Source organism: Natator depressus, chromosome 14 (assembly GCF_965152275.1).
Source record: "Natator depressus isolate rNatDep1 chromosome 14, rNatDep2.hap1, whole genome shotgun sequence".
NCBI lineage: Eukaryota > Metazoa > Chordata > Testudines > Cheloniidae > Natator > Natator depressus.
In genome coordinates this window covers 19447575-19471149 of record NC_134247.1, presented here as the reverse complement: position 1 = coordinate 19471149, position 23575 = coordinate 19447575, and the positions used below count along the sequence as shown (strand labels likewise).

Genomic DNA, 23575 nt, shown 5'->3' with positions numbered 1-23575 from the left:
CCTGATACTGGACTACAACCTATGGGACTAATTCTGAAAGAGCTCTTCGCAACTCTAAAGCTCACCTAAGCTTTGACCTCAGAATGAAACTGACCTAAGAATTTTATTCATGTCTGTATGTATAATGATCTTTTAACCTATACGCTCTCTTTTCTTTTTTAATTGTAGTTTCATTAATAGGAATTGGCTGTAAGCGTGTATTTGGGTAAGATCTGAAATATTCATTAACGTGGTGGGTAAAGTATCTGATCCTTTGGGACTGATAGAACTTTTCATATGATGAATAAGATTGTCAGTAATCCTCGTATTTGACTTGGCTGTCTGGGTGGGAGCCCAAGACTGGGTTGCTTTAACGGAACCGTATTTCTAGCTTCTCAGTAACTAGTAAGGTATTGTAGAAGCTGTTTTGTTGCTGGTTTGGTGAATCTAAGTATTAGAATAACCACCAGTTTTCGGGATCATCTGCCCCATTCTTTGCAGTTTGCCCAGATTAAGCAATCTCAGGGTGGCCCCTCTGGGATCCCTGTCACAGCTGTTATCAAGTTGAAATCTAGCAAATTTATAAAAATTAGTTTAAAAGTAGTGTCAGGTACCACACCTGTCTTGAGCGTCCCTGTAAAAATCACATGAATTAGCTATCGCCATTTTCCTGTTTGTTTGGGTCTTTTTAAAAAATCCTCTCTCTCTATTCTTGTTGTGTGAAAGATCAACACAAACAGTAGGGGAACTGATTAAACAGGAGTAAAAATGAAATTTAATGTAGACATTGTCACGTGCCACAAAACTGAAGAGAAATGTGTTCTACTTTAATCTCACAGTATTTTTAGATGTTACTTGTAAGAACAGTAGACAAAACATTTTCAGACAAGAGTGTGGTTTAAATTGATATGTCTCTTTAAACACTGAAGGGCAATTCCTACATAACTGAAAATGAGTAACAAGAAGAGAAAACATCTGCAACCTTTTCATAACTTCTCATGTCTATGCTTCCCCAATATAATTACTTGAGAAATCAAGGTTTTACTGTGCAACCAAATTCATCCTTTATATACGTATTTCTATGATCTGGAAAGATACTTATTCACAGATTAAAGTGTTAAGAAGTATCTTTGAATAATTTAGTAGAAATTGCCAATTTTGAGAGAAAATATTTTCTTGTATTTTAAACAAAACATTGATATAATGAAAATCCCACATCTATGTTTGACCGTTTTACCATTTGTGTGTTGGTCAGTAACAACAATGGTATACTGTATCATAGCACAGGCAGGAACAATAAATGGTATTAATAATTAGCAACTCGCTCATATAAATTTTGAGCACCAATGCAATCCAATTCACTGTTTCATACTGATGAGCCTTGTTGCTTGAGCAGTATAAAGGAAGTATTTTTTTTAAAAAATTCAGTCTCAATAAGACATTTGTATAGTTTTCCTCATTTATAGGTCAAACAGCACAAATTTGAACTCAGTCACCACCTTTGGCAGGAATTCAAGAACTACAGTTCATACCATGTCATTTTGTTGGACAGAAAGAAAAAAAAAATAAGCGAACAGACTCTCCTGCCTAGAACATTCTCAGCAATCTCAAACATAGCATCAGCTGGCTACACGGCAAAATCATTTTTTGCCTTTTCGTAACACAGTTTCAGAACTCAGTCTCCTGGATTTACTCCTCAGTGAAAAGACAAAAGATGCCAGCAAATAAATAGTTTAACGTTTTGGGTTTTTTCCAGGACTGGGCACTCAATAGTCAAAAAATGTAACTGATCTGTTTCACCCAGATACATTATGATTTTCCTCAATGTCCCCAAAATATCATTTGTTTTCTGCCAGGGGGGCTCACACACTCCCAGACAAGAGTCCTTTCCACAGAGAAGTCTGCATCTCCTGTCCGAGAGCATGCAAGCCACTTGCACACATATGCAAACAGGGACAGCTGCCGGTGAGCCTGGTGCCCGCTCCAGGGGTGGGGTTGGGGGCGGTACAGCCACACCGGAAGAGCTGCCCGCCCGAGACACTGGCTCCTACAAGCAGCAGCGGCCTCCAACATGCTGCTGCTTTCGCCACTGCAGTTCCAGGTAGAGCCCTGCAGCTCCGTGGATATCCGCTTTATATCCGCGGATATACATTTTGTATCCGCACAGGGCTTAAAACATACTCAGTTGATGCTGAGTTGTCTGGACAGAAATTAAGAGCTTACAATCTGACAGGACTGAACTATCCTGTCTTCTGTGATTTTATTTTCACAATTTTCCATCATTTTGATATAACAAACTATAATTATAAACCCCCTTTATCTGGGATAGAAATTTTTTTTTTAATTGTTCCTTAATCCCTTGCCTATTTTCTCTTTGCCCCCTACTTAATTTTTTTTTCAGTATTTAACCCTTTCCTATTTTCCCTTTAAATTTAGTTTAACCCCTGTCCATTACAGTTTATTTTAGCCCTTGCATCTTCTTTTGTTGGTGTTTACACCAATTTTACTAACACTCAAAACTCCCTACACACCTCCCTACTCCCAAAAATAAAAATGGAAAAATCCAACAGAGCATCTTTTAGTAAGACCACATTTTTCCTCTGAAAAGGATACTTCAGAATGTTAAATCTAGCTATCCAGTTTGACATTTCTAAGTGTTTCATGATACATAGTGACATATAAATATATACTTTTATATCCAGTTTGAGAAAGAATAATTGCATCAAGCTATGTTGCTCCATTTTCATTTCTGCACAATACCTTCTTTGGCTTTTTTTTTTTTAAAAACAAACAAAAGGGGAGGAGGGGGGAATCTCACCTCATAGTCCTTAGGATTCTGATCTGCAAACATATCCAAGACAGGCTGTAGATCAGCTACTTCATGAGGAAACAGTCGGAGGAAAATTTTATACCCTCGTACCTACCAAAGAAACAACTTAATAAAACATGTCCAAGGAAAACACAAAGACAACTTTTGGAAGCATCTTACATATGATGTTCAGTAGGTACAGTAGTGATATGAATTAACTTTCAGATAAACTGGTAATATCTTAAAATACTACATATCACAAACTCTACTAACTAAAGCTGTTACTGGGTGACAAGTTGGGATATCTTGTCTTTTGATTTCTCACCAAGTAACTTAGAGTCAGTGGCAGAATTTAACAAAACCATGTAATTGTGAGATCCACGACATTTTTCCATCATCCCTTCTTTTGCTCGACTTTTATGGCAAAATTTCTTCTCCACCCCACCCCTCCCAACCAGAACTATGACCATACCATTACCGCCCCTCTGCTAATAAGACAGCAGGCAAACCAAAGAGATGAGCAGTCAGAACACTACCTACATGACACCATCCACTGAGTGGGTGTCTCAAGGTCGCTCTTAAATTCAAGTAATGGAGAGACATGCCACTGCCATACAAAATGGACACCATTCTAGAGTCTCCAAATTCTAGCCCCACTGAAGTCAAAGGTGAACTCCAAATGACCAGGATTTGGCCCCGACTACTTCAGCATTAACTTAGTATACAACCCTACTAGTGGGAAAATCATATGAATTACTACTTTGAGCCTCATGAGCAACTAACACTTTTGCTGAACAAAGGTTTTATATTTTGTCTTCTCTGATTTTAAGATCTTGTACTGCAATGGTTCAACACTGAGAGGTGATAGGTCACATGGTACCAACTTGTTGTTTCCAACTGCTTCTACAGTTGTCCAGCGTCATCAGTGCAAAGAAGGGCCTGTAAAAACAGGCAAAGCAGCAGGAAATGGGAAGGAAGAGTCTACTTAGTTCCCTGCACTAGAGACCGCAGCTATGTAAGAGGAGGAAGAGAGGAAACAAAGTTCACATGCTGGGATCAGAGCCACCAATGTGACCAGAATGTCTGTGAGAGAAGGGCCCAAGAAGCAGAGAAACATATGCAGAGAAAGAAGAGGAGGGGAATGCAGCAAAAAGCATGATAGATAGATAGATAGATAGATAGATAGATAGATAGATAGATAGATAGATAGATAGATAGATAGATAGATAGATATAGGTGAATACTTTTTACGATCTTTTAAAATCTATTTTAACATGTTCTAAAATACAATAGTGTAAGTCAAAACTACATTGTGTTATTTTTCATTCAAAACTCAACTGCAATATTTTGAAATATAAAGTCACTCCAAATATTCTCAGAAAGTAAGTAATTCTTAACCAACAAATAAGTTGATGAAAATTTCTACATTATTAAAAAGAACTCATTTATACCTTTGTAATGATGTAAAGAAATTTAAAAGCCAGATGTACTAGTGGAGAAGGAGACTTGTTATCCCGCACCACATCCAGCAATAAATGCATCATCCACTCTAGAGAAGAAGGAAGGGTGGGGGAGAAAACAAAACACAGGAAGCATTCGAATTAGCTTGCATGTTTCTAATCACGAAAAGTTAGGTAGTGGGTGTATAACAGTACTTTGCACACTGTTTAACACCAGCCACAGCAGGCTTACAAGGCAAACATGAATCATTTCAGTTTAGCAGCTTGTGTCAAAAAATATTCACAAAAAAACATAGAGATGATGTTCCTACCTAGGTGTGAATCCAACAAGTGAGGTTGTTCCTGGTACTTGTCCATTATAACTGAAAAAAAGAGATTTAAATTATTCAAGTTGAGATGTCCTTAATTAGGCTAAATCTACACTATGAGGTAGGGGTGTGACGTCCGCCTCACGAAAACACCTATATAAATACCAGTGTAGCCGCAGTAGCATGGATAGTGGAGGCACAGCTTAGTTGTGCTGAGCACAAACCTGCCTGAACCCCTGGGATACGTACTCAGCGCCTGCCTGTGCTACTATGTGTATGTGAGCTGGGAATCATATCCTTAGCTTGTAGTGTAGACATATCTTTAGAGTGCAGAAAGTGTTAATTTTATTTAAATATACTCCCTGCTACAAAACTGTATACTAAAGTGTTTCCACCTTAATGGCTAAATGCTGACACTGGCCTCTACTGCATATCAGAGTACCAAAGAGTACAAAATTCTCAGAGAGGTTACCAGTATCATGCATCCTGTCCATTAATGTAGTATGAGATTCGTAGTAAAGACACCCACAGACCCATGCAGTTCCCTCTAGGCCTCTTCCACATTGCTAAAGGAAAAACCTATAAGCATAGAGATGAAGAGATGTGAGTGAGGTCACTATTATACCTCCCCACCCCGTGTGCTGCTGTCCTCAACTTGCTGATCTCACTATAGTTCTCCATTCCCAAGATCAAGCAGTCAGCCATATATTTCTAATAGACCACTGCAAATGAAGGACACCATTATACTGAGTGTGGACTGTAGCTGCTGCAAGTAGACCAGCCCTATCCTGCACCCCAATAGCTCAGACTTATTCCCCTTGCACCCCTCCCATTGCTTGTCCCCTTGACATACTCCTTTTCCCACTTATCTTCAAGGCTACTGCATTCTACTCGGTCCTTCACCATCAACAGCTGCTGATTCCAGCTGAAAATCCTCATACACAGACTTCTAGAGTCCAAGCAGGGTAGGAAAAAGGCTGCTGGAGCCACTATCATGCAGATCCAACAGCAACCAATGGATCACATACGAGAGGCTACTCCAGTGCTGGGGAAGTGGACACAGGAAAGCAGCCATGGAGCAGCTCCATCATTTCTTCTCTGCAGGCTGGAGAAACTCTTCAGCATACAGCTCAGCTACTCTGGCTATGCGTTCAAGCCAGGATGTGGGCTTTGTGCAGTTCACATCTCTACTATTTCAAGCTGCCTGCCTGATGGCAGACTTCAGAAGACAATACTGCATTGTTTCACATTTGGAAGGTATTCTTCACCAGTATAAGGGCTAGCATTTTTTTTTTTTTTAATAAAACAAAAGTGTAACTTTTTTCAGAAACTGATAGGTAAAGCCCCTACCCTGACTTGCCAGGGAAGTTTCCTACTCACTGTTGGCAAGTGGATTTCTCATGCCCTGCCTGAACAGCTACAAACTGAAGCCAGTGTAAAAAACCTCTAAAGAACCCCTTTCTACAGTAAAATACTGTACACCTGCAAGAGATTTCCACGTCACCTGCTATATCATGGTCACAGCAATGTATTTTTTATCCAGGGAAATTCTGACTCCAAACAACCTGTACTATGCGTTTTAGTATTTGTAATGCCAGGAATGCAACCCGTCACAACCTCTACAAATAAAGCACCTTTAATTTAAAGTCAAAGCCAATCTAAAGAATTTAGAGCAATAAGAATTAGATTTCAGAAAAGATCATGCAGCAAAAAAGTGTTGCATCAACAATAACCTGCGTCATTTTAGAAATTTGCTCAAGTAGGAAAATGTCCTATCAACAAAGGACCAAAAAAATCAAGAAGTAGTAGTAATGGTCTTGGCCCAAAATGACAAGAAAATCAATTAAACAACAGAAAGTCCCAGAAAAGCAAGTCCAAGCAACACTGGATCATCTCAGCAATAATGAACCATGCTGAGACGGAGATGTGTAACATATACATATTACTATAGGACATAGCTGCCAGGGAAATCAAGTTATAGCCTAAATCAGTGCTGCTCAAGCTATCTGATATGTGGGACCAGCAATTTCCTTTTTCCCCCAATGTGAGCGCAGACCGGCAGCCGATGACTCAGACCGGCACCGGTCCGCAGACCACCACTTTGAGTAGCACTGGCCTAAACGATGTTGTTTTTCCCCCTTCACTACACTCTAACATATCGTTTCTTCTTTTGGCTGTTTCCTTCTCACCCCATCGGGTTATTCTTCTATCTCTCTTAGGAAAAATGTACTCTTTTGTCCTTTAAAACCAAAATAACATCCTTCTAACCCTTCCTTTTTTCTGCAAACCATTCTGCTCTTTATTCATTTGCTCCTCCCCTTGTGTTTTCTCCTCTCTTCACCATACCAATTGTTAGGACCTAGATGCAATGCAAGTTTAACAACATTGTACTAAAAATACCACTAGATGGCACTGTGGAACCAACTTAAACCAATCCACTAATATTGTTATTTTCACACCTATAACTCCACTGATATGGTAACACAATGCTTATCTATTAGCAACAATCACAGTTCTGCAGTTCTTACAAAGGCCAATATCCTATTGAAGTCAATGGTAGCTTGAGATCTCCTGTCAACTTAATTACTCCAGTCTCCATGAGCAGCAGTAGCTATGTCAATGGGAGAAGCTCTCCTGCCAACATAGCACAGTCCACACCAGCACTTAGGTCAGTGTAACTTGCATTGCTTGGAGGGGTGGGGGGAGACACAACTTATTCACACTCATGAGCAACATAAGTTATACTATAGACAGTGGTAGCGTGTACATAGTCTCAGTACCCTGACAAATTGCATGCCCATGATGCTATCCAGCAACTTGAAATAAGCCCTAAAATCATAATGTTAGAAAGAGTGAACTGGAAAAATAGTTTTTTTCCATGCTATAATTTCACTCTTTAGTGTTCAACAAATTAAACTGGTACCACTGGATAGATCTTCATAGGAATTCCCACACCAGATTAGACTAGTAGCCCATGCAGTCCAGTACCCCGCTTCTGACAATGCCCAATACCAGATACTTTAGAGCAGTGGTTCTCAACCAGGGGCACACGTACTTCTGGGGGTACAAAGAGGTCTTCCAGGGGCTACATCAACTAATCTAGATATTTGCCTAGTCTGACTACAGGCTACATAAAAACCACTAGTGAAGTCAGTACAAACTAAAACATCATACAGACAATGACTGGTTTATACTGCTCAATATACTATACACTGAAATTTAAGTACAAAATTAATATTTCAATTAATTTATTTTATAGTTATATGGTAAAAATGAGGAAATAAGCAATTTTTCAGCAATAGTATGCTATGACACTTTATTTGAGCATGAGCTTTCGTGAGCTACAGCTCACTTCATCGGATGCTCATGCTCAAATAAACTGGTTAGTCTCTAAGGTGCCACAAGTACTCCTTTTCTTTTTTCTTTTTACGAATACAGACTAACACGGCTGTTACTCTGAAATATGACACTTTGGTATTTTTATGCCTGATTTTGTAAGCAAGTAGTTTTTAAGTGAGGTGAAACTTGCAGGTATGCAAGACAAACCAGATTCCTGAAAGGGGTACAGTAGTCTGGAAAGGTCGAGAGCCCCCGCTCTAGAGGACAGTGTCAAAAAGCCCTATAATGGACAATTATTGAATATTCTGCCCACAGATTAAGTTTCTTCCTATCATTAGGCAGTTATTGGTTGATTTATGCCCCGAAGCACAAAGGTTTAGATCCCGCATAATGGTTTTTCCTACCTAATGTAACTGTAGAAAATTCTCATTTTACACACAAGGTGTCTAATCAGTTTTTTAAACCTGCTGAATTCTTGGATTCAGCGATACCTTTTGACAGTAAGTTCTACAGGTTATGTATTGTGTAAAAAAGATATTTCCTTTTATCAGTCTTACATGTGTTACCTTTCAGATTCACAGGACAACCACTTGTTCTTGTGGTATGTTTTCTGACTGCCAAAGGACACTGAAGAGAGATTTTCATTGTGCTGTACACGATGACCAAGTCTTTTTCTTGAGCAGCTACAGTTAATTTAGAACCTAGCAAGCATCCATGAGTTGTTCTAGTAATTCCTTCCAAAGTGCATTACCTTTTATTTGTCAGTGCTGAATTTTATCAAGTAGACCCACCGATTCTTTTGCAGGCTTCCTGCTTCTGAAATACTTCGGGAATCTTCTGGGTTTTTTTACAGCTTTAGCTATTGGCTCTTCAAAATCCATTTTGGTCCTTTAATTTCCCTCATATACCGCATGCTGTACTGTATGTTCTTACTTGTGGGCTTCACCTGGATCAGATTTCCAAGTTTTAAAGGATTTGTTTGGCTTGAATAGCTTCTCAGACCTTGCCATTTAGCCACACTGATTTACTACTTGCCTGCCTGGTTCCTGTTTTGTTCAGCAGTATGCATACCTTCTGAGGCTCTTCTTGGTTTTGTTTTTTAAGTAGCATCCATGTCATCTCAAAGATTTTACTTCTTTTACTTTTAACTTCAGGGCCTTTTTGACTAGTCTGCATTTTACTGAAGTCTCCCTTTCTAAAGTTTAGTGTTACTTTATCCCTTTTAATGGATGAAAAACTGGCTTTAGTTTGATATAGTTATCAGTCTTTGAATATCACAAATTAAACAGGCATGGTAGACTTTTTGTAAACTCTTGAAATACACAGCTAAGTAATATTTCACTAAAAGAAAAGGAGTAGTACTTGTGGCACTTTAGAGACTAACCAATTTATTTGAGCATAAGCTTTCGTGAGCTACAGCTCACTTCATCGGATGCATACTGTGGAAAATACAGAAGATGTTTGTTTTTATACACACAAATCATGAAAAAAATGGGTGTTTATCACTACAAAAGGTTCTCTCTCCCCCCACCCCACTCTCCTGCTGGTAATACCTTATGTAAAGTGATCACTCTCCTTACAATGTGTATGATAATCAAGGTGGGCCATTTCCAGCACAAACCCAGGTTTTCTCCCCCCACACACCCTCCCAAAAAAACCCCACTCTCCTGTTGGTAATAGCTTATCTAAAGTGATCACTCTCCATACAATGTGTATGATAATCAAGGTGGGCCACTTCCAGCACAAATCCAGGGTTTAACAAGAACGTCTGGGGGGAGGGGGGGGGTTAGGAAAACAAGGGGAAATAGGTTACCTTGCATAATGACTTAGCCACTCCCAGTCTCTATTCAAGCCTAAGTTAATTGTATCCAATTTACAAATGAATTCCAATTCAGCAGTCTCTCGCTGGAGTCTGGATTTGAAGTTTTTCTGTTGTAATATTGCAACTTTCATGTCTGTAATCGCGTGACCAGAGAGATTGACTTCAAATCCAGACTCCAGTGACCTAGAATCCTATTTTCGACGTCTCTGACTCAAGGAATATTTCCAACACACCTCTGAACAACATACTAATCCACAGAGACCTTCCTACCAACGCTACAAAAAGAAGGATTCTGGGTGGACTACTCCTGAAGGTCGAAACAGACTGGACTCAACGACAACAGACTGGACTTCTACATAGAATGCTTCCACCGACGTGCACGGCCTGAAATTGTGGAAAAGCAGCATCACTTGCCCCATAACCTCAGCCGCGCAGAAGACAATGCCATCCACTGCCTCAGAAACAACTCTGACATCATAATCAAAAAGGCTGACAAAGGAGGTGCTGTCATCATCATGAATAGGTCGGAATATGAACAAGAGGCTGCTAGGCAGCTCTCCAACACCACTTTCTATAAGCCATTACCCTCTGATCCCACGGAGGGTTACCAAAAGAAACTACACCATTTGCTCAAGAATCTCCCTGAAAAAGCATAAGAACAAATCCGCACAGACACACCCCTGGAACCCCGACCTGGGGTATTCTATCTGCTACCCAAGATCCATAAACCTGGAAATCCTGGATGCCCCATCGTCTCAGGCATTGGCACCCTGACAGCAGGATTGTCTGGCTATGTAGACTCCCTCCTCAGGCCCTATGTTACCAGCACTCCCAGCTATCTTCGAGACACCACTGACTTCCTGAGGAAACTACAATCCATCAGTGATCTTCCTGAAAACACCATCCTGGCCACTATGGATGTAGAAGCCATCTACACCAACATTCCACACAAAGATGGACTACAAGCCGTCAGGAACAGTATCCCCAATAATGTCACAGCAAACCTGGTGGCTGAACTTTGTGACTTTGTCCTCACCCATAACTATTTCACATTTGGGGACAACGTATACCTTCAAACCAGACACTACGGTGCTAATAAGCGACCGCCATATAAACACCACCCTATACCAGAAACCTACTGACTGCTATTCCTACCTGCATGCCTCCAGCTTTCACCCTGACCACACCACACGATCCAGTGTCTACAGCCAAGCTCTACGATACAACCGCATTTGCTCCAACCCCTCAGACAGAAACAAACACCTACAAGATCTCTATCAAGCATTCTTAACAACTACAATACCCACCTGCTGAAGTGAAGAAACAGATTGACAGAGCCAGAAGAGTACCCAGAAGTCACCTACTACTGGACAGGCCCAACAAAGAAAATAACAGAACGCCACTAGCCATCACCTTCAGCCCCCAACTAAAACCTCTCCAACGCATCATCAAGGATCTACAACCTATCCTGAAGGACGACCCATCACTCCCACAGACCTTGGGAGACAGGCCAGTCCTTGCTTACAGACAGCCCCCCAACCTGAAGCAAATACTCACCAGCAACCACACACCACACAACAGAACCACTAACCCAGGAACCTATCCTTGCAACAAAGCCCGTTGCCAACTGTGTCCACATATCTATTCAGGGGACACCATCATAGGGCCTAATAACATCAGCCACACTATCAGAGGCTCGTTCACCTGCACATCCACCAATGTGATATATGCCATTATGTGCCAGCAATGCCCCTCTGCCATGTACATTGGTCAAACTGGACAGTCTCTACGTAATAGAATAAATGGACACAAATCAGATGTCAAGAATTATAACATTCATAAACCAGTCGGAGAACACTTCAATCTCTCTGGTCACTCGATTACAGACCTAAAAGTCGCAATATTACAACAAAAAGACTTCAAAAACAGACTCCAATGAGAGACTGCTGAATTGGAATTAATTTGCAAACTGGATACTATTAACTTAGGCTTGAATAGAGACTGGGAGTGGATGGGTCATTACACAAAGTAAAACTATTTCCCCATGTTTATTCCCCCCCACCACTGTTCCTCAGATGTTCTTGTCACCTGCTGGAAATGTCCCACCTTGATTATCACTACAAAAGGTTCTCCCCCCCCCGCCTCCTGCTGGTATTAGCTCATCTTAAGTGATCACTCTCCTTACAGTGTGTATGATAACACCCATTGTTTCATGTTCTCTGTGTATATAAATCTCCCCACTGTATTTTCCACTGAATGCATCCGATGAAGTGAACTGTAGTTCACGAAAGCTTATGCTCAAATAAATTGGTTAGTCTCTAAGGTGCCACAAGTACTCCTTTTCTTTTTGCGAATACAGACTAACACGGCTGCTACTCTGAAACCTTCCATGGAATGTATGTTCAATAGTAATTATGTCAAAACAACATACAGGGCCCTCCTTAGGCATATGCAACATACGCAGCTGCATAGGGCACCTGAAAATTTGGGGTACCACTGGGTCTTAGTGTCCACCCTCTCGGCTTTCCTATCCCTGTTCTGACCCTTCCTGCAGGCTCCCACAGCTGGCTGCTGCAGCCTGGTGAGTCTTCCTCCGGAGAGGATCTAGTAGTTAAAAGTGAAAAAGCCTTCCAGCCTGCCAGACCTATTAGCACAACATTGAAACTGTTAAAGAGCCACTCAAAGGGTAATGAAGCCATTTACCAGGCACTTGCCAAACCCCAGGTATATACACTGTCAGTTTCTGACAAAAACAGTTGCGCATTACTGTAACATTTACTCAGAACATGTTAGTCTACAGGACCTTAGTTTAAAATTTGCTTTAAAAATATTTCATTAGTGAGTTGGTGAAGATTATAAAATTACATCTCTACAAAATCCTTGCATAGATTTTTAGATGCACAATCATCTTCAGCCTTAAATGCTTGAATCTTCAGACATATCGTTTTTTAAATAAATCCTTCAAAAGACCACCCTTATCTAAAATACACATTTTAATTACTATAGTAAAAAAAAGAAAAAAAAAAAACTTGCTTCTAAAGTCTTCCTGTCCATCCCTTTCTCCCTTCACCCCCTCTCCCTCCACCCCCCACTGAAGAGAGCCCTTCATGGTCTCTGTGTATATAATGTCTTCTGCAGTTTCCACAGTATGCATCCGATGAAGTGAGCTGTAGCTCACGAAAGCTTATGCTCAAATAAATTGGTTAGTCTCTAAGGTGCCACAAGTACTCCTTTTCTTCTTAAAGGGAAAACACCCCTTTCCTTCCAGATAGCTGAACAAAGAGTTTCCCTTTCTTTACTTCTGACTATCTGATGAACTAGTTTTAAGAGAACCCTCCAGCAAAATCAGTACCTTAGTAAGATATAAAATCCTTTGGAAACATTTTTTAAAGTTGGTGAAATTTCATAAACATGTCTATTGTTATGGAGATCACACAAACTAATTTAGTGTTCCCTTTTTCTAAAAGCAATGAACATTGTTATGAACACACTAAACTTCTGTGACTGATTTAAAATAACGTCTTTGTTTCAGCGAGTTAAATATGTAGAAATCTGGAATGATTACTTTATGAAGGCTTAAGAGTACATTTAAAATATAAAATCAGCTTAGAAATACTGATTCAGAAAATGTAAAACAGAGAAGAGCTGCATCATGTATTCCATAATATTTAATGTTGTATTCAGCAAGACAGCTGACTCACCCTTACTACAAAGTTTTTGCAGATAAAACTGAAACTTCAGGGCATATCAAAAAACCTGTGACTGATTTTTTATTCCCAAGTTTAGTGCTTTTAATTAGGTATCTTCTGCATGTCCATTCTGCGTGACGGAGAGGGTACGGGGGTCTCTGTGCGGAACTGTGACTCACCGCCACCGTGAGGCGGGACGGGCATCTTGCTATCCTTTGCTGCCTCATCCCTCCCCGCCCCCCCTCACGCTGTGAGCCTGGGCTGCCATCGGGCATGGGGGCACCAGTTAAATAATACTGCATAGGACCCCATAAATCCTAAGGACGGCCCTGACAACATACAACCTCTGGAATAATATTTTAAAAAGCCAAAAATATAATGTTTTCTTGACATTATCTAAATAATTGCTGGAGAAAATAAGTCACTTCTTCACTATTTCCATATTTGTACAGAGCTGAATGTGTGTCATGACAATCTGGCCCAACCAATTGATATCTCCCTCACGTATCTTTACTGCAGGTATCACCTTTGGTAACTGTCACTTCTCTGTGATACTTCTCTTAATTTCATCACAGTAGCTGCCTAATATACTCTATACACCTACATGACCTTCTATACAAGGATCTCAAACCATCTCACATATAACAGTGATTTAATTTTCACAATACCTTGTGACATACTTAAATATTAGTCATATTTTACACATAGGGAAATACACACAGAAGACCCAAGGCCCAAGTTTTCAGAAAGCATCCACTAATTCTGGGGTGTCTAATTTGAGACACAGTTCTTATTTTCAGAATTGCTGAGCACCTACAATTCCTGTTAACTTCAATGGAAGTTGCAAATGATCAGCAACTCTTATTTACTTTCTCCACATCTTTCATGACTTTATAGACCTCAATCATATCCTCCCTTAGTCATCTCTTTTCCAAGCTGAAAAGTTCCAGTCTTATTAATCTCTCCTCATATGGAAGCCATTCCATACCCCTAATCATTTTTGTTCCCCTTTTCTGAACCTTTTCCAACTCCAATATATCTTTTTTGAGATGGCGTGATCACATCTGCACACAGTACTCAAGATTTGGGAGTACCATGGATTTATATAGAGGCAATATGATATTTCTAAAGGCTCTTTTCTAAAGCATATTTTTCCTTCTGCTTAACACAACGATGAACTCTTACTTCCATGTTCTTTCCACCCTGATGTCCTATTCCTTGCTCATCATTTTATCCATCTTTATATCCTCTATGCACTGAATTCCCTCCCACACCCCTGATACCAGGGCAACCCTTTCCTCAAATCCCTCCAAGAGACCTACTTTTGTTAGGAATCAGACCCCAAAACAAATGAACAGAATTTAAAGTTTGAGGAAAGTTACCTAACCAACTCCTTCCTCAGGGCCTCACACTATCTACTTTCTATGCCCCTCCTAGACTAAGCTTTTCATAGCACAGGTTGTCAATTGTCTTGTACAGTCACAAGCATGCTGTCAGTACTTGGAAACAAGAATAATCCAATCATGATACAACCCAGTCAGACAAGTGGCTAAACTGGGATCAGAACTCATATCTTCCAACTCCAAGACCTGTGCTTTAACAGCTAGATGGCAACGTTTCATTTCATGAAACCAATAATCAAACAGCAGTATTACAAGGAGAGGAACTAACTAAAAAGGTCCCCTTCCTGCTTGCGTTGACTTCAGTGGGACTAGGACCAAATCCAAGGATAGATAATTCACCCTTAAAGTCAATTATTAAAAATATATATCTAAAAATATATATCTGCTTGTTCATTCTGGAATGCTTTCCTTGATACACTGAGAGGATCTTGTGCTATATGACTGTTCAGACAGCCAAGAGAGCACTGACTCCCATTATCATGACTAATAAGCTTGGTACATCTATCTGGAAAGTAAAGTGAATAAATAATAAAACTAATCTTCCTCTGAATAATTGTAAGAGCAAGAATTGGTGTAAAAACATTTGTTTACACTGTCCTATGAGGTTATTTCAACCAACATGAAAATATACTCCCTATAGGTTGTACATCTTCAAACCAAGAAAACTTACCTATGAATTTTTCAATTGTCACCTCTCGTGTTCCCAGGTCCCCATATATTCCTTTCAGGCTGTTAATTAACCCTCTGATTTCCTGACTCTCTGCGAAACTCTCCAATATATTTCCCCTAGCAATGACATCTGGCTCCTGGCATCCACCTTCCTCTTGTTCAGAGCCATCCCCGTTCATCTCACTCAAAGCCATTTCCAAAGAGAGCAGCCAATTCTTCCCTGGTAACATAAGAGCAAACAATCATTTACAATTTAATTAAACTCACATCAGGCAGGGTGAGATAAAAGAGGGGCTGCCACCACCCCAGACCCAACATCCCACAGGGGGGAGTGGGCAGGACTGAAAGAGGGGTCAGCATCCCCTGAGACCCAACATCCCATGCCAAGGGGTGGGTGGGACTGAAAGAGGAGCCACCACTCAGGGATGCTGGAACAATCTGGTGCAGAGAACCACTGAACCAAATTGTAAACACTGGATATAACGGAATGTATTTCAAGCCAGGGGTGTAGCAGCACCCCGAGACCAGCATCCCACAGCTGGGGAAGGAGGTTTGAAAGAGCCGCCGTCCTCCCAAGGGGCCGTTCTTCTCCTAGCTGACTCCCGCTCCATCTTACACCAGGAGCCATGCCCACGCTGCAGGTCACTCTCTCGTGGGCTCCTCCTCCGCAGCCCCAACACGCGGGATGCGGCTGCTCCGCTGCCCTACCCCATCCCGCCGTGTCCCGAACTCCCACGGCTCGCCCCCCAGGGCTGGGAATCACTACCGGAGCGGGAGCTCCATCTCCCGCTACCCCATTCCCCGGGGACCCCTCACGCCCTCCATACGCGGAGCTGCTGCACCCGGAGCCACGGGCGGGGCTTCCCGTCCCCGCTGGCTGGGGCAGTCCAGAGCCAGGGGCCCAGGAGCTGCCGCGTTACCCTGGCAACCGCTGCTCCGCTACCGGGGGCCTCTCAGCGGACAGAGCCCTCCTGTCCCGTGCTCAGCCCTGGCCGACCTGCCTCCGGGCTACGGGGCGCCGCGCGGAACAGAAGAACGCAGCCACGGCTCAGTTCCTGAACGCGGCCACTCCTCTCCCTGCTGCGGCAGCTGAGAGGGCGGGGAGTAGGCGGGCCTTGCAGAGACCCAGCTCTATGAGCTCCACCCACAAGCATGGAGGGGGTGGGGTTGTGGGAACAGCCTGTCTGAGACCAACAGGGGCTTGCCAGACAAAAGCAGTGTGGGGAGGCATTAAATGTCTCCTCACGCTGTGAACTTTCCTTTGTATCACAGTTCCAGGGCCTGAAACGTTGGTGACTTTGGGGGAGCTAGCAGCCACTCCACTGTCCCCCCTTAGCTATGTAATCCTCACACCGGCTCTGTGTGCCAGGCGAGTTTCTCCCCCCTCTGCACATGCAAGGTCAGGCCCCTTCATCCAGCATTTGATAGTTCTAGATGCCCGGTTTGAAATGCCTTGGGCCCTGTTCTCAGAAACGCCACGCATCCCCAACTCCATTTGAAGTCAGTGGGAGCGGCCAGCGCTGAGCACCTCAGAAAATCAGGACCTACGTATTTCAAAGCTGGGTGCTCCACAACTGAGGCACCAACATTCACTGACCCTTATGAAAATGTTGGCCCATATCACTTGCCATATCACTTTGTCAAAGCAAAAAGAAAAGGAGTACTTGTAGCACCTTAGAGACGAACAAATTTATTTGAGCATAAGCTCAGCTCACTTCATTGGATGCATCTGATGAAGTGAGCTGTAGCTCACCAAAGCTTATGCTCAAATAAATTTGTTCATCTCTAAGGTGCCACCAGTACTACTTTTCTTTTTGCGGATACAGACTAATACAGCTGCAACTCTGAAATTGTCAAAGCAGGCATTAAAATTCAGGTGTTCCTGGCCCCTAGCTCTGGGGGACATCCACCTCTAGTTTAGCAGTTATGCCAGGTGTTAGAAAGCAGACCCATCAGTCAGAACCCTTCTTTGACAGCCTTTGGAAATGGGTACACATGCTATATGAGGTGATTGAGCTAATCAGTTATAACTAATACTGTTACACTCCAATAAAAAGAGTGTGGTGTCTGCCAGCCTAGTAGTCAGCTGGTAGACAACCTACTTGTAGAACTTCCCTATCAAGCCTTGGATTTGCTCTGGATGCATGTGACCTGTTTGCTATGCATTATTAGACTATCCAAAATTCACACTAGGATGTCTGTGGTCCCAAGATAGCAGCTTTGTCCAGCTCAGCAAATGCAGAACCCTGCTCATGCCAGTAAGAGCTGCACAGAGTTTGTCTCAGAAGTCACTCTGCATAGGTTGTAAGCAGAATGGCTAGCAGACAATCAGATCACTCCATTTATGATCCTATTTCATGAGCAGTTGTGTGTTATCTACATAGATGTTTAGTCCATACAGAAACATGCATTATATATTTTAGCACAGAATAAGACAATGCCCAATCCTGAGCCAAATCATATTCAGTTCTGGAAATAAAATGAACTGTTTTCATACAGTCATGCTTGGGGGGAAGAAATGTCATTGTGCTGATACTAAAAACTGCTGCTACCACATGACAGTGATCACTTACATTAGGAACATTTCCTTCCTACTGGCTATTACCTATCCCCAGAAACTCTCCACCTCAGTTAATTCCAGCTCAATAGCTCACCCTCCAGCCACATTTCAGCTCTATTCCAGGACTTTATTCCCATCCACTGCTGTGTTCTCTCCTAGACCCCAGCATCCAATCTTCCACTTGCTCCTTCCTATCATGCTTCCTGGTGTTGAGAGTCCCATTACCCAACAATTCCACCCCCTCCCAAATAACAGTCCCATCTTTAGTTTCAATTTCACTAACACAGAAAAGCTGTAATCACAAGACATAGAAACATCAGGATCTTGTTACTGCAGTGCAAGTATCTAGATTTTATTTGACGTGCACATATCTTAATTTCACATTTTACAAAGCAGTACATGTATTTTAGTTCACATTTTAGGTAATACATATTAGCTCTCATGGACTTTGTTAGCTCAGACCTGGATTCTCCACCTAATAACTACACTATCAATTTAGTTATAAACAAGATTATTCCACCTTTCCATTTCAATCACAGAAGCATAATCACTTTAATTACTTGTGATAAATTGGACTAATTTTAACTGAATTCAGAAGCAGTATGGTTTTCAATCTAACCCTCTGATTCTGCCATTATATATTTGAACAATGAAAGAAAATCCACTTGATTACTGTCCAAAGTTTCTGAGAGTTTAAAATGAGACTATATACATTAAACAAAATGAAAAACAAACAAAAATAGATAAAATAATCTACATTGTTTCAATAGCTGCTGTGATTTACTTCATTGGAAGGATGGTGTTTTTCAAGTTGTGATTCATAATAGCAGTGCTAACACTAAAAGAAAAGTGGCAAAGCATATTTAATCATTTTAACTCTGGTTTACTCATTGGTCATTATAAATCTTTGGAAGCCCTACAATTACAGGCATTATCTCTCCCATATACATATTCCTATTCATGTATGTGTTTGTGGGATTTTAATTATAACTATTTTGTTTACTTACCACTTCTTTTCTTCCATTAAAGGGTAATTAGGTTTGTTATTGTACGGTTGCTCACAATTCTGTGCTGCTAATATTACACATCTATTTTGTTTTTTTAAAGATAAAGAGAGCAAGCAGAATATGTTTCAAAAGAAAAGCTGCTCAACAACTTGAAAGAGTGCTAGGAACCTAGCGCTAGCCCGTCACTATGGTGCTAGCTATTCCCCCTGGAGTGGATTTAATTGGGAGACAGTTGTTAATTAGGCAGGAGGCTGCTGAGCTACTGAGAACAATCAACCCATCATCAGGGAATAGCGGAAGAAGAGGAAGGAAGTACAAGGGGAGGAGACAGGTAGGGACAGGATACAGAATTAAGAGGTCTTTCCCCCTTCCTCCCTGGAAAGCAGGCTAAGGGGGAAGTTTATGTTCACATGTACATTGACTGCACAAGCATATACTGATGAACTGTTGGAGGGGACTTAATAAATAACACTCTGGGGCTTATAAATCTGAAAAGCAGCCAGCCTGTTTGTGGTGGAGAATGCAGCCCTGTCATAAACAATTACAGGGACTCTGCAAACAAGTATAAAACAATTAAATTTTGGACCTCACCATTCTGACAGCATGCCTTTACTTTAGTAAATCAGCAATGATGGAATAGGTTAGTTTCCCCAATTCTCTATTAAGATTAATTCTGTATAACTTATATGTATTGAGTGAGTACCAATCAATATAGTATCTGGAATTGCTGATTTCTTCTTCTCAAACAGCTAAGTCTGTTACATTGCAGGGAGTTTTTTAGTATGTTTTTCAAAAGGCTGTTTTAAATAAAATATATTTTTATCTACATCTTATGTAGACAATCCATTTTCTGCCTATATATTTCATTCTCCAGTAGGCACGGAGACCTACTCTTAGGGGGGATCCGTTGAACTGCATTTTTCCTTTAGAAAGGAGAGTCATAAAAATGTTTAGAACAAAATTTTTAATTTAAAATAAATGTAAGAAATACTAACTCATAGACTGCACTATGCAACTGAATTAGGACACAGTTCAACTACCCTCAAAGCCAAAAAAGTCTCCCACTGACTTCAACAGATGTTGGAGTTGATCCTTTAGGAGGTAGGTAGAGGGGAACAGAGGAGAAAAGTCAAATGGAAAAGTGGAGGAGGAGGAGGAGGAGGAAGTGATAAATGTAGTGATTATTTCCAATCCCACAATAAGATCCTTATAGGGCAGGAAGGGCAAAGAGTGATGACAGAGTGGGGAAAACTGGGTTATCCTATGGAGAATGAGATGAGGCTGTCAATCAGACTGCTTTTCAAACATGTAGTTTCACCAACTGGATAACAGACTGTACACAATCTCCTAACTCACCAGTGTGGATATGTGCTAGTAAACGAGAACATGATGCAGAAATTATACAACCACCGCAAGCATTTATTGGGTTTAAATGTGTACAAAGGATCCCTCATCTTTTACATCTGCCGTGTGGGTTTCTCATCAATGTGTCACTCTTTCTAGCTTGTGTTGCTATCAACAAGTAGGCAATGTGAATTAGTAAGAGGCTGTGATAGATAGATTCTCTTTGAGGAACACCCTCTAAATGGTTATTTTAAGAGCTCTCTCATTATATTTAGAGTAGATCCTCTGTACTCTGTCCCAAAATGGTTCCAGTGGTTTATATAATTAAAGAGCTGGTACAACTTGTTTCGTTTTTCAAAACCTGGAGCTTTGGGGATTTTACTGTGGTAGACAGAGAAGAAAGAGCTGCTAAAACCACCAAACATCCCAGCAATCGCTAAGTCAAATTCAGAATGGCCATAGAAGGAAGCAGGATCAAAGACAATTGGGCCAAAATTGTCCTCTGCCACATTTCCTGCCCACAAATCCCCATGAAGAAGAGCGGGAACAATCTCCATGTCGCAGAACATGTCAGGAATCTTCAGCTGGAAAAAGCATGAACAATCAAGCAAAAACTATAATTTGACCAAGGAAAAAAATAAAAGGCAATACAATACAAATAACAGAATAAATAAAAGTCACTGTCTCTTTTCAGTCATTATGAAGCCCTATTCAAACTACAGTCAATGGATGCAGAAACAGGTCAAAAGTGTTAATCAACAAGAATAATTCTGATTCATTTCAGGCAGAGTTTAATGTATCATTCACTAGTACTCACATTCACTATTGTCATAATGCTTACAGGCATGGACAATACAGGTTATCACAATAAATAAAGAACAGCTTCCTTTCATTGGAACAGTTCTAAGAAGTAAACAACTTTTAGCACCAAAATCCTGAGTCTCCTGTGCTCACTGAAGTGCCATTATGGAACAAAGAGCTATAAACTTGGTGCTTTAGTGTCAGAACAGAACAGTGATTCTGAAAACCAAGCAAGCAGCCACTTGATTACACTCACTTTCTCTCTTGCTTTCCCTTCCTGAGCTACTGAATCCTATCAAGGAGCAAAGCATAGGAAGAGGCAACATTTCCTCTTATTGTGCGCCATCAAAGTAAGTCCTCCATACAACTGATTCTCTGTACAATATTATTTTGAGCCTGTTTATGCTGTTCAGTTGTTTTCATTGAGTGCAGGATTCCGCAGACAGTTTCAGAGCATTTTAGACTCATTTAACAATTCACACTTGGAATTATCCATTGTGCTAAAGCCACAAAATGTTCAACTCCTCTGAACCTGGGGAATTATATCCCTACCTATAGCACTGTAAAACCATGGAAACACAGGATTCACAGGACATATTATGGAATGCTTCTTTTATTATAATGAGAAGCTCTTCTGTTACACCTTTCATCCCTAGATCCCAAAGCTCTTTACAAATACTCATTAATTAAACTTCATAATACCAATTGCATAGATGGGGAAAATAAGAGAGGGGTTAAGTATCTTGGCAAAGGTCATGGAGTGACAGTGGCAAAGATGGGACTAGAACACAGGAATCCTGACCTTCTCTTGACCCTATTCTAACCATCATAGAACGGGAAGGGACCTCAAGAGGTCATCGAGTCCAGTCCCCTGCACTCATGGCAGGACTAAGTATTATCTAGACCATCCCTGACAGGTGTAGGGTTGCCAGGTGTCCGATCAGCGGCGCAGTGGGGCTAAGGCAGGCTCCCTGCCTGCCATGGCTCCACGCAGCTCCCGGAAGCTAGGGTTGGCAACTTTCTAATTGCACCAAACTGAACACTCTAGCCCTGCCCCTTCCCCTAGGCTCCATTCCCTGTTCCACCCCTTTCCTGAGGTCCCACCCCTGCACACTACATTCCCTCTCCATCAGTGGCTCACTCTCCCTCACCCTCACTGGGCTGGGTTGTGGGCTCCAGCTGAGGGTGTGGGCTCTGGGGATGAGGGGCTTGGGGTGCACGAGGGGGCTTCAGGCTAGGGGGTGGGGCAGAGGGCTTGGAGTGTGGGAGGGGACTGTGGGTTGAGGCAGGGGGTTGGGGTGCAGGAGGGGGTGAGGGCTCTGGGGTGGGGCTGGGCATGAGTTGTTCAGGGTGTGGGAGGGGGCTCTGGGCTGGGGCAGGGGTTGGGGTGTAGGGGGGTGAGGGCTCTGGGCTGGGGGTGCAGGCTCTGGGGTGAGGCCAGAGATGAGGGGTTTGGGGTGCAGGAGGGGGCTTAGGGCTGGGGCAGAAGGTTGGGGTGAAGGAGGGAGTACGGGCTCTGAGCTGGGGGTGCAGGTTCTGGGGTGAGGCCAGGGATGAGTGGTTTGGAGTGCAGGAGGGGGCTCAGGGCTGGGGCAGAGGGTTGGGGTGAAGGAGGGAGTGTGGGCTCTGAGCTGGGGGTCCGGGCTCTGGGATGGTGCTGGGGATGAGGGCCTCCATATAGGAGCTGCTTCCGGGAGCTGCTTGAGGTAAGTGCCACCCAGAGTCTGCATCCCTGACTCCCTCCCATGTCCCAACCTCCTGCCCCAGCCCTGATCTTCCTCCAACCCTCCGAACCCCTCAGTCCCAGCCCAGAGCATCCTCCAGCACCCCAAACCCCTCATCCGCAGCCCCACCCCAGCTGGAACCCACCCTGGGCCCCAACCCTCTGCCCCAGCCCTGATCCCCCTCCCACCTTCCGAACCCCTCAGCCCCAACCTGGAGCCCCTCCTGCACCCTGAACCCCTTATTTCTGGTCCCACTCCAGAACCCACACCCACAGCCCAGAGCCTGTACCTTCTCCCCACCCCCTACTTCAGCCCGGAGCCCCCTCCTACACCCCAAACCCCTCATCCCCAGCCCCACCCCAGAGCCTGCACCACCAGCCAGAGCCCTCAGCCCCCATGCCCCAACACTCTGTCCCAGCCCTGATCCCCCTCCCACACTTCAAACCCCTCAGCCCCTTCTGCCCCCCAAATCCCTCATCCATGGCCCCACACCAGAGCCTGCACCCCCAGCCAGAGCCCTCACCTCCCCACACCCCAACCCCCTGCCCCAGGCTGGAGCCCCCTCTCACACCATGAACCCCTCATTTCTGGTCCCACCCTGGAACCCGCACCCCCAGCTGGAGCCATAGGCACCGACTTCCCCTCTGCCCAGTGGGTGCTC

At 42.6% G+C, this 23575-nt stretch overlaps 1 protein-coding gene across 7 annotated transcripts in view; it reads right to left on the bottom strand.

Annotated features, from left to right (window-relative positions):
• The window catches only part of LOC141998651 (tubulin-specific chaperone D-like), a 263541-nt gene that overhangs the window by 230991 nt on the left and 8975 nt on the right, over positions 1–23575 (bottom strand). For 3 of the 7 annotated variants that reach the window (XM_074971510.1, XM_074971511.1, XM_074971515.1), the window contains 4 exons: positions 15480–15698; positions 4560–4610; positions 4240–4337; positions 2798–2899 (listed from right to left, as the gene is read on the bottom strand). In XM_074971510.1, coding sequence (XP_074827611.1) covers positions 2798–2899; positions 4240–4337; positions 4560–4610; positions 15480–15698 — 470 coding nt within the window. Of the gene's footprint in view, positions 1–2797; positions 2900–4239; positions 4338–4559; positions 4611–15479; positions 15699–16305; positions 16583–18369; positions 20974–23575 lie in introns of those variants that run through there. The other 4 variants (XM_074971514.1, XM_074971512.1, XM_074971516.1 and 1 more) reach the window with 4 other exon arrangements.